The sequence below is a fragment of the Vigna umbellata genome, chromosome 10 (assembly GCF_029865625.1).
Source record: "Vigna umbellata cultivar VRB3 chromosome 10, Vumbellata_1.0, whole genome shotgun sequence".
Taxonomy (NCBI): Eukaryota; Viridiplantae; Streptophyta; class Magnoliopsida; order Fabales; family Fabaceae; genus Vigna; species Vigna umbellata.
This window is the reverse complement of record NC_142174.1, coordinates 25167381-25178321: the sequence shown is the minus strand read 5'-3', so window position 1 is coordinate 25178321 and position 10941 is coordinate 25167381. Positions and strand designations below refer to the sequence as shown.

General features: G+C 38.1%; 2 protein-coding genes and 1 long non-coding RNA gene across 6 annotated transcripts; 1 reads left to right on the top strand and 2 right to left on the bottom strand.

Moving 5' to 3' along the window:
* Window positions 1–3730: 3730 nt before the first annotated feature.
* LOC148192227 (uncharacterized) lies at window positions 3731–5310 on the top strand. 4 transcript variants are annotated; one of them, XM_088100295.1, is made up of 5 exons: window positions 3731–3888; window positions 4022–4474; window positions 4550–4651; window positions 4740–4805; window positions 4896–5310. In XM_088100295.1, the coding sequence occupies exons 2-5, from the start codon at window positions 4457–4459 to the stop codon at window positions 5040–5042; spliced, it is 333 nt and encodes a 110-aa protein (XP_087956421.1). In that variant the 5' UTR covers window positions 3731–3888; window positions 4022–4456; the 3' UTR covers window positions 5043–5310. The 4 variants fall into 4 exon arrangements, with proteins under 4 accessions (XP_087956421.1, XP_087956422.1, XP_087956420.1 ...); XM_088100296.1 differs by lacking the exon at window positions 4022–4474 and having other exon boundaries at window positions 3738–3888; window positions 4560–4651; XM_088100294.1 differs by lacking the exon at window positions 3731–3888 and having other exon boundaries at window positions 3895–4474.
* A 1287-nt stretch (window positions 5311–6597) lies between these two features.
* LOC148192226 (uncharacterized) lies at window positions 6598–8072 on the bottom strand. The gene is made up of 5 exons (XM_088100969.1): window positions 8055–8072; window positions 7749–7838; window positions 7547–7669; window positions 7342–7470; window positions 6598–7061 (listed from the first exon to the last, which is right to left on the bottom strand). The coding sequence occupies exons 1-5, from the start codon at window positions 8067–8069 to the stop codon at window positions 7056–7058; spliced, it is 363 nt and encodes a 120-aa protein (XP_087957095.1). The 5' UTR covers window positions 8070–8072; the 3' UTR covers window positions 6598–7055.
* Window positions 8073–8822: 750 nt separating this feature from the next.
* Window positions 8823–10223, bottom strand: LOC148192225 (uncharacterized). The gene is made up of 3 exons (XR_015782703.1): window positions 10037–10223; window positions 9026–9060; window positions 8823–8935 (listed from the first exon to the last, which is right to left on the bottom strand). It is a non-coding gene; the product is annotated as an uncharacterized LOC148192225 (long non-coding RNA).
* Between the last annotated feature and the right edge of the window lie 718 nt (window positions 10224–10941).

Sequence of the window (10941 nt, the reverse complement as noted above, 5' to 3'; positions counted from 1 at the left end):
CTTGTTTTGCATCATATGATCAAAGGCCGTGTTGTTGAAACCCTTTTTATTGGCCAAATTCATAAAGTTAGCCTTCTAAAAGAGAACACGTTGTGTTCTAGCCTTTGAACCCTTAGCCTTAAACATACACTGAACACCCTTGATTGAAAATCTTTACCTTGAGTTAAGTAGAAGATCTTGTGTGGTATTGTTAAATGTTCAAGTTTGGGGTTATTGGGGAAACATGAAAAAGGAAAAAGCATTGAGCTAAGAGCTAAAAAGTAAGAATATGCAAAGAAAAGAAAAGAAAAAGAAGCAAAGCTCAATGCAAATGCAAAAGCAAAGGCAAAAGAAAGTTGGGAATGAATAAGAAGATTGTGTTGTTATGATTCTCTTAACTCAAGGATTTTGTGATCCAGAAAAACCAATTTTCTTGTTAGCCCAGCCACATTATAAGCCATTGAAAAGTCCTTGTGATGATGCATGCTTGTGAATGTATTTGATTGTGGTTAAATGAAAGGCAAAGTTGATTCATGTGACATTGTGATAGTGGAGTGAATGAGTGAAACACTTTACCTCTTATACACTTGTGTGTTGAGTGAAACACTTTACCTAGTGAGGAAAGATTCCATAAGCACATGAACATCCATGCTTAATTGATTGATCATTCATGAAAAATAGCATTTGTTGGAACTTAAATGACTTTGTGAACACTAAAGCATGTGCACATCTTGAATTAACTCTTGGTCATAAGTTTGAGTGAAGTTATTACTTATCTTGAAAATAGGATTTTGAATGAGTGAACCATCATATGAATTGGTTGGAGATGGAGTTACATTTTGTTTGCTTGAGGACAAGCAAAGTTCTAAGTTTGGGGTTGTGATAACAGTTGAAAAAACTGTTATTTTCATGCTTAAAAGTGATACTAAAAGCAACCTTTAGACTTAGAAACTAGCTTGAAATCATGCATTTTGTTTATATTTTCAGAAATAAGAGAGCTGGACAGGTTTATGCTTGATTTGAGTGTTTTTGTGCAGGTTTTTGAGGTGAATTTGGTGAAAGAAGTGAAGAATGAGAGAGAGGACATTAGAAAAGACAAGAAAGAGTGCAAAAAGAGAAGTCGAAGGCACCGCTCAGCGGCAAACCACCGCTGAGCGGCACTCAAGAGGTGGCGTTGGAACCGCTGAGGGGCAAATGGCCGCTGAGGGGAAGAAAGAAGACGCGTAACCACCGCTGAGCGGTAAATGGCGCTGAGCGGCACTTTTTGGGCTTGGGCTTTTGTAATCTTTTGTAACTCTAGATTAGTATATAAGGGCTTGCACGTCCTTTAGTTAGGTATCTTTGGCAGAAACGAGGCAAACACTCTCTCTTTCACCCCTTTGAAGGAGGATCTTGGATGCTCAGGCTACCTCTTCACCTTTATTGGGTTTATTCTTTCATACTTTCATTGTTATTCATCTAGGTTCACCATGAATATGGTGAACTAAACCTTGTATGTTTGTTGGGGAATCAATGTAATCTCTTGAAGCTCTCGTATATGGATTTGTTGAATACATCTTTGAATTAAGACATATGCTTTCTTTTCATCATTAGTTAGGGTTTTTCCTCTTTGCTCAATGCTTGCATTGTTTAACTCATTCTAATGCATGATTATTGGTTTTGTTGATACGGACACGTACGGGGAAATCTAGATCCGGGGAATTTCTCCCAATATTTTACTGACAATATTATATTGGTTGCCTTAAGCTCCTGCGGTAATGAACTAATCATTAGGAATGCTAGGAATTGTATGAACTATTTGATTAGGGAGAAGCCATCTAGAATGGTACATTAGTGAGTGGCATTAACAATGATGATTTGAATGTTGAATTCCTAAAATATATGAGAGTGGATGAGATGAAATTGACCCCCAACAACATATTCATTCATAGATTCCATTGAAAGTGTTTATCTTTTGTCTTTGCCATTGATCAAAATTCATGCATACATGTTTATTTTCCATCTTGCATTTTAAACCCAAATATTTCGTTTGTAAGTCTTAGTTAATCAAGAAACCACATAACTAAACTAGGCCGTGAGTCCTTTGGGAAGAACGATACTTGGTCTTACCAAGTTTTATTACTTGAACGATTCGGTCATACTTGCCGATTGTGAAACAAGTTTGTGACATCATATTTTGGTGCTTACAAATTTGTCCATCAGTCTGGAGTGTCAATCTTTAACCCGCCTAAGGGGATTGAAACTTTCCTCAATTGCTGCAAGAGCTGACTAGAGAAATGAAGAATGTGATGGCTAAGGCCCGAGATGGTTGACCAAGACTTTCTATGCTTCACATTTTTTGAACTTCTGGATGTGCTGGATGTTTCATTGTATGAACCACCCTATTGACTCTGTTTCGTGTTAATTTCCAAACTATACCGGGGCAATGTTTTCACAGCTTTATAATTTCCGACTAGAGTATTTGAACTACATTGTCTCTTCTTTTTTCTTTTCATTTTCATTTTCTTTTTCTTAATTTGTTTCATCTAATAAAAAAAAACTTAAAAATACAGCTTAATATCCAAGATACTCTAAAGGACTCGAACCAATTATCAAATCTTGGAGAACCAAGGAGAAATTCAAGAAGGGATGAAAGTTGATATCCAACAATTGAATGAGCAAATGAGCAAATGAGCCGAATCCTAGAGGTTCGCCCACACCATAACCATAACACAGAGTTCGAGAGGCCTAAATTTTCCCCTCATATGGTCTTCCCCTACATTACACTTCACCCTTGGGAGTGGAATTGAGGCATGTTCACACTCAAAAGGCAAAAAATAACGCCGTTGAAGGAAGAAACAAGCTTGGAGCAATCACTTTCATGCTCCCTAAGGGAATGATTCAGCCACACCTTGTGAGCAAGACCATGACGAAGGAACCCGATTTGAAATCTTTCCCTCTGGTCATTACACTAATGGATGTTGAGGTTGAAAAATGTAAATAAGAAGTGCTGAAAAAAGGATGAGAGTCATAGAAGGTGGAGGAAGCCTTGAGTTTGAAAATGTTGCAGGACTATTGATGAGTCGTTATTTCTTGAATTATATTTAGTTTATTGCACTTAAATAAACCAGGGAATTGCGTTTAATTGTTTGTTATTTCCCCGTTTTCCGAATTCTGCTTAATTTGGTCGGAAATTTGTAATTGTGCTAATTTGGGTTTTCTGAGCTGATTAAGTGCATTTTTGAAGTGCAGGAAAATTTCGGAAATACATTTTGGGACATCAGGAAGAATGCCAAATAAATTCAAGACTCTCCACACAGACATTTTAGAATTAATTAAATTGTAATTCAGTAGTTTAGAATTTCTGTATCAACTCTTATATTTTGGGTCAATTTTTGGTAAATTAGATTAGACCCAAAAATTAGAAGTTAGTGACTTGGCACCCTAGGGTTTTTTTGTGTGGACCCTACCCTTATTAAAAAGGGACACACGGCCCTTGTGCAGCTGCCAGTTACATTTTTTTTGCAAAAATGATTCTTTGACACGGTTAAAGAAATATACATTCATTTGACACGCGGTGGGACCCGATAATTGTCAACATCATGAAGGATAGATTGGCCATTTCAGTTTATGGCTGGTGCTGAGTTGGCTTGTAAAAAAGTAAATGAAACGTTGCGTTTCACTTGCTGTCTTAGGATCGTGTGTGGGATTTGAAATTTTGAAAGTTCGAGCATTTCATTTAGGAAGAGGCAATTTTTTCCACCTCCCGGGGTTAGGGTTGAGAGAGAACGAGAGATAACGAGAGAGAAAAAAAAAGGAGAACTCCATTGCTGCCACCGGAGGCTGGACGTGATCGGAAAAGTTTGTACCAGCGAAGGTGAAGCCAAAGGCAAAGTTCGTACCGGACGTGATCGATGTGGAGCGCGGAAGGTTTGTCCCCTTTCTAATTTCTCCCCTTTGTACCGTTTGAAGAATATAAAGTATGAGTTTCTTCTTCCTTTCTTCTGTTCTCATAATTTGTCTATCTTTCTTTTTATTTTTGGTTTATTTTCGGAAACCCTAGACTAAAGGGGGAAATGTCGTGAGAGATAAAATTCTCGATTGGGCAAACCTGTAGGATTATTTACTGTCCTTAGTGTTTTTGGGCTTGCTTTGCTTATTTGCAAAAGGGAATATTGCAATAAATGGATAAAGTGTGAGATGATTAGAAGAAATGGAAAAAGGGTAGTGGCGATGGAGAGCTAGAGAGTGAAAAAGTTGCACGAAATCAGAGGGAATAGTGATTGGAATAGTTTGCAAAATGGCACCCACCCAGCACGGTTATTCTGCTCAGCAGCAGCACGAAATGCAACGCAAACGTTTCTAACTCTCTTCGCGCCAATGCTGGAGCTACTTTTGGGGCTTTGGATTTGAGCAGTGTTTGTAGTGGTGTCTACATCATGGCCTATGTTACTATCATACAGGTGTTCTTCTTGTATGTGGCTATTGTTGTCGACGTATGGTGAAGATGAAATTTGTAGGTCATGCTTGTTTACAAATGAACTAAGGTTGTCAACCAATAATTGTGATAAATGAACCTCTTTCTTAATAGGATCCAACAGGGACTGTAAAAGCAAGTGTTCACCACAAGGCCATTGATCATCCTGAAATAGGTGTACACTTAAAAGTTGGAAGTGTGATAATCCTACAAGATGTAAGTATATTTCATTTTCATAAATACTTAGCTATTGACCTTATATTCCCACATCAAAATATGGATTCCACCAATAATATTTGTACAGGTTTCAATTTTTTCACCAATACGTGAAACATACTATCTTAACATAACTCTGAGGAATATTGTCAAGGTAAAGATTTTTGTGAACAATTTTCTATTGTACTGTTATATATGTTGTAAACTTTTCTATGACTTTAAATGATACTCTGGGATTGTGCAGGTTTTTGGAAGTGATATTGGGGGCCCAACTGATGACCTAGTACGTCTATCAATACCAATTGATACCAACAAGCCTCCAACACGATCCGTTGATGACATTCTATCGAAATTGATTCCACCTCTTGACAAACCTGAAGGCACTGGATGAAATAAGAACAATATAAATGCAACAACTTGAAAACTTTCATAATTTCCTTGCTTGTATTTCAGATTTATCGTTGTTGTTTGTTGTCGAATATTGTGCATGGTTACATGGATGTGTTATTTAGAAAAATTTGTGAACTACTTAACTTATGTTGATCAATTTGTTGTTGCATTAAGTGCTTATGTAATGTTCGTTATGTTATAAGTTTTATATGAAGTTTATTTGGTGAAAAATAAAAGTGTTTAACTTTATGGACAACTTTATTCGGTTATTTATTGAATTGGTTTTCTACAACAATACAAGTGGTTATTTATTGAATTGGTTTTCTACACCACCACGGCTGCAGCGTCCTCTGGTTTCCTCCCCGTCAGAACTCTCTGGTTCTGGACTCCAGATCTGGTTTTTAAAGAGAAGGGTCCAATTATTGAGTCACGGGTGTCTCGCTGGGCCAACGTCCACTTTTCTGGACGACCATCCAATTTTCTGGACGAGCGTCCACTTCTGGACGAGCGTCTGGACGAGCGTCGTTCTGGATGAGCGTCTGGACGACCGTATACTTCTGGACGACCGTCCTTCTGGATTAGCGTCTGGACGAGCGTCCATCTGCTCCAGCGTCTGCACGAGCGCTAGACGAGCGTCCATGTGCGAGCGTCGGACGTATGGACGAGCGTCCACTACCAGATCGAGCGTCGACTTGATATTCTGTGGACGAGCGTCCTCTTGTGCGTGCAGGGGGCGACGAGCGTCCGCTTGCTATGAAATGTTCGTGTGCTCGCTATGTGACGAGCGTCCTGGGCGACGAGCGTCCTGCATCACGCCCTTTTTCGGCGCCCGGGCATGAAACTCTCGGCAGAACAGCGCCACTGAGCCTGGTCCAAGTCTTTCATAGTATCCAATCTTTATTTTACTTCGAAATAAACAAACAAAAGCATCAAAAAACATTTAAACAGTAAAAATTGTACTTATATCAACAATTATATACTTTTCATGAGAATTAACACTAAAACTTACTCAATAGCACAACAATTTAAGCAACAAAAACAAGTTAAGTTTACACCTATCACTCGGTCACGTCACAGTAAAGGAGGCGCACGGTGATGTGCTGAAACGCTGGACGCTCGGTCAGCTGGACAGAGCGAACGCTCGGTCACGTGTACAGAGCGCTCGGTCACGTCATGCATAGGCGCTGATTTGGTTACAATAACTGGTTATGTTGTTAAACCTATGTGGGTATTTCTGAATTTTATGTTGTACAAGAATATTACTGGTTAAATTCAATATCAAAGTTTTAATTCTTTGATGCAGTAACTGGATATATGGACAACTTTATTCGGTTATTTACTGAATAGGTTATGTACAACAATACAAGTGTTCAACTTCAATTTCAATGTCAAATATTTTTCGTACAGTAACTGGTTATCTATTAAGTTTTATATGGTTATTTGCTCAATAACTTTTGTTCACTGCATGTTCTGCTAATTTAGTTAATAGCTTATGTACACAAAATGGACATTGGTCATTTAACACCTCCTGGAACTACATTGGACACTGGTGATACTAGTACATAACTAATGCAATTTGTGATCCTTCATTATACATAGTAAACAACTTAAAAAGTGATAACAAAAATTGTTTCATATTCTATCATATTCCACCAACATCATTACAAGTTATATCCCTTCTTTAGTGTCTTCAAATTCTTCATTTTGTCCTACTTCATGACTTCTTCATTTGCTATAGCATTCCACAGTTCTTCATTACTGTACTTCTATGCATATTTCCTTCATGTAATACCCAATTACAAACCGTTTGTTGTCGAATAAGTTGTAATTGCTCCTGCATTGATATTACAGTTGTGAAATATTATAATTAATAACCTGTTTTCAAAAACCATATCAAACAATACAAACATATACTTAAAGAAGACCAACCGTTGTGTAATCGGGCATTTTTTTGCCATCAAATTTAGGTTGGTTGTCCCATAACTCCATATATTTCATCACCAACAAACCACAATCATACCTACACATTAAACTAATATTAGAAGGATCACATATGAGACAACCTAATACATTGGTTATGGATAAGGTCACTAACGTATTTGGTTGAATTGGCAAATCTTCTTTAATGACCTTCAATTGTCGCTCCTTACAATTTGCTTCATTATCTATCATATTGAATAACTCTTGCAAACAACCCACCTTGGAAATTTGTATTCAACACATTCATTATTATTGTACACCTTTTACTCTAAAATAATACTTCCATCAAAATAACAAGTCTACAAAACAACTTCTCTTACCATTGCCTTGTCAATACCATATCTGGTCCGCCTCTTATGACCAAGAGAATCTAAAATGAAAAATTCCCTTGATTGGCAATTGACACAATAGCACCACCAATGGTCATCACTCACAGTAGGCACAAACAACTACATAACCACAACCACAAACATCAATATAGTGAACAACACATGTTATGATAAAGGTATAGGTTGAAGTACTTACAAATTCAGAAATTAACAAATGATTTAATGAACAACTCTGAGGTTGGAAGAAATTATGGTAATCTATTGCTTCCAATAATTCTCTCTTTTTTTTAGGAATCTTCATTCTTTCAATGATCGTTGTCTACAAAAATTGCATCAGTAACATTAGTTCAAACATGCGTACTTCACCAAGGTCAAACATCAATGAATAATTAATGTACCGCAAAAAATGGATTGAAACAACATCGAGTGATCATTCCTGATTTATGCAATTGATTTAACACAACCATCGCAGTCGCAAACAGCATAACCTACACCAAAAGTTCATAACCAATCACTCAATATCCTTTTCACATTTATATTTCATTATAATAAAATAATGTAGAATTTTTTAATCTTAACCGTTCTATATACTCCTCACATAGTACTTCTACACAACAACTTTCGGGTATTTGAACTTACGATGTTATCAATTTTTGAACATCCCACCTACTGATTAACTCTATAAGAATAGGGCTAGAAATAACCATATCATCAACCATATCCACCAATGTTACGTGCCTGACCCCATAACTTGCCTCTCACAGTGAGCAAACGTACTTAACTGAATAAAAACTCTTTATTATTGCAACTTTGGTAATCACAAAACACAACCAATGACTGGGAGCAGGGTCTCCTTCAGTCACACGAGAGCATAACCTCCCTTACAGTACTCAAATAATCAAAAGCATCCCTAAGCTCTAGGTGCCTCCTTTATTTATACTAATCACTCCTTCCAGAAAAGGTAGGGAATAATAGTAATTGCCTATTTATTATAATTATCTGGAAAGAATCATTCTATCCTTATTTACTATAATAGTAATTGCCTATTTATTATAATTATCTGGAAAGAATCATTCTATCCTTATTTACTATATTTATTGTATTTATTACTGTAATACTCTGTTGACGTCCCTTGAGTCCCGCCTGTCCTTCCGCTTGCCAGTTAGACGTTCGTTGTCGTCTCCCTTTGTTCAAGACGCTCGTCCTCACTTAGGACGATCGTCCTCACTCCCTGTTGTCCCGTTCGCTCCGAACGTACGTCCTCGCTCTGCTCGCCCAGGGCGCTCGGCCTCACTCCTTGTTGCCCCGCTCGCTCGGCCTCCCCTCGCTGAGGACGTTCGTCCTCGCCCCTCGTTATCTCCGGCCCAGAACGCTCGTCCGTTACCGTACGATTCCCCTCTTGCTCAGGACGCTCGTCCTCTCCCCTATCCCTCCTATATCTTCTTCTCTCGTACACTCGCCAGGCCCTAACAACCAACCACTTGAAAGGTGTTGACTTTAAACGTTCCTTTTGAAAGGATGATAGGCAACCGTTCACTTGAACTATATGTTGTGTCTGGACTCGATGCCTAACTCTAAGTGAGGCCTGCAAGTATAAATCAAACCATATGTTACTTAATTCAATACAACAATGTGCATATTTAATAGTAAATTAATAAAAATACACCATACTTACCATTTCACTGACTTCTTTGTCCATATCACTATATCCTGCAAATTTAACAAAACAAAATAAAATTGATTGTATAATACTATGTATCTCACTTGACAGTCACATGTTCAAATTAATAAATTGGTTAAATACAATGTATCTAACTGATGCATGCATAAAGTGGAATTGTGATATTAAAATTTGAACATTGACCACTTACTGTACCAAAAAATACAATGTATCTAACTAATGCATGCATAACTAACCATATCACCACTTATTGCATTTTAAAATGTGGACATTGATATTGTATATAAAAACTGCTACAGATGTACAAAACCCGATTTACAAATAACCACATCCGACTAACAAGATAACCAGCTACTGCAGGGAGAATAATTTCATCTCATTCCGTTTGGGAGTGGAAGAAGAGGTTGTCCTGGAAGCTCACTGGCTTAGCAGGTTGTGAAGGGTCTCATTGTTTCTAAGGCTCTCATTGTCTCATTGAATATAAAAAACTTCTACGGCAGTACAAAACCAGATTTACAAATAACCACATAGGATTAACAACATAACCACTTACTGCAGCTCATTACTCAACTAATGCATGCATAAAGGGTCTTAAAAACCCACCTCAGTCAATGACATAGCGACAAAATCAAACTCAAAACTCTTAAAAACCACCTCCCCAATTTTTAACCGAATGGACCCCTTATTACGCCTACACCCTTCTTCCTTAGGGTCAAAATCAAACACAAAAGTCTCAACCTTTTTACTAGTGTGCTTCCTGTCGCACCACACATAAAGCTCCTACAAAAAAGTCTCAAAGAGTACTACTAAAACACGTTACCAGCAAAGCAACCCCACCTCCAACATAGAACACATCACCAACAAACCAACCCCACCTCCTATCAACCCAAAAATAAGAGATTGGTCCCCCACAACCCCAAATCAATAAACCGATATAGCAAAAAATGACATTGGGACAAAAACTACAAAGCCTAAGACAGAAAAAATAAAATCAAAAACCTGTACCTCAAACCCGAAGACGACACACGCGACACAAATCGATACACCAAGCACAAGCCTCCACAATAAACCACTTCAGCGCCTGAATAACGTTCACAACAAACCACTAAACTGCCTCAAACATGAAAATGGGAACCATACAACAGTGGTGGAAATCGAGTTTTGAAAGAAAACTGAAATGGGGATTTAGATTCTTAACCTAAACAAGAAACGTCCCCTAGTAGGTGTTTTTCCACTTTTACCCTCCATCACATTGCAATTTTTTTTAAAAAAAGCTGACCTGGACGTGTCAAATGAGTGTAAGTGACACGTAGGCGTGTCACCCTATTACTACTCTTTTTTTTGGCCACTGTTTACTAGTTTTTCTTCTCTCGGCTTTTGAACGTTTTCTTGTAGGAATGGCAAGTTGCTTCCAACGGTGATTTTGATTCTAGTGTGAATTTATTTTGCTTTCAATCTTGGATGGTGTCCGGTCTCGTTTTTCTTTTGCATGCTTGAATTAAAATTCCATCTTCATACTCTATAAATTAGGTTGTATTTCATTTTGAAAAGAAGTTTGGGTCCTCACGTTCGTCCAGCAGCTGTACGCACACGGTGAGCTGGAAGCATAGAAGCAGCTCACGGGAATTTTTCTTTCTTAGTTTGGCGGTGAACCATGTTTACACTGTTGGATCTTGGATGAGTGGGAAGAAGAAAGCTGGAGGTGTCACGGCTGCAATGTAGCACATTTCATTTTGGAGAGCAGCAGCACGTTGGAGAGTGTGGGGTCACGGCTGCAGAAGTGCACACTCGGTGATGAAATTCTTGGAGCATCCACATCACGGCTGCTGGAAGAAAAGAGAACTGTCTTTTTCCAGAGAATGAAGAAGTGATTAGATGGGCACCGAGAGGGAAAGAATGAGGTGTCACGG

Excerpts from the sequence above, each read along its gene's own strand:
- LOC148192227 (XM_088100295.1), top strand. Across the intron at positions 4,652-4,739 it reads GTGTGATAATCCTACAAGAT|GTTTCAATTTTTTCACCAAT; the intron begins GTAAGTATATTT and ends ATATTTGTACAG. Across the intron at positions 4,806-4,895 it reads CTCTGAGGAATATTGTCAAG|GTTTTTGGAAGTGATATTGG; the intron begins GTAAAGATTTTT and ends GGGATTGTGCAG.
- LOC148192226 (XM_088100969.1), bottom strand. Across the intron at positions 7,670-7,748 it reads GTTTCAATCCATTTTTTGCG|ACAACGATCATTGAAAGAAT; the intron begins GTACATTAATTA and ends CAATTTTTGTAG. Across the intron at positions 7,471-7,546 it reads ATTTGTTAATTTCTGAATTT|TTGTTTGTGCCTACTGTGAG; the intron begins GTAAGTACTTCA and ends GTGGTTATGTAG.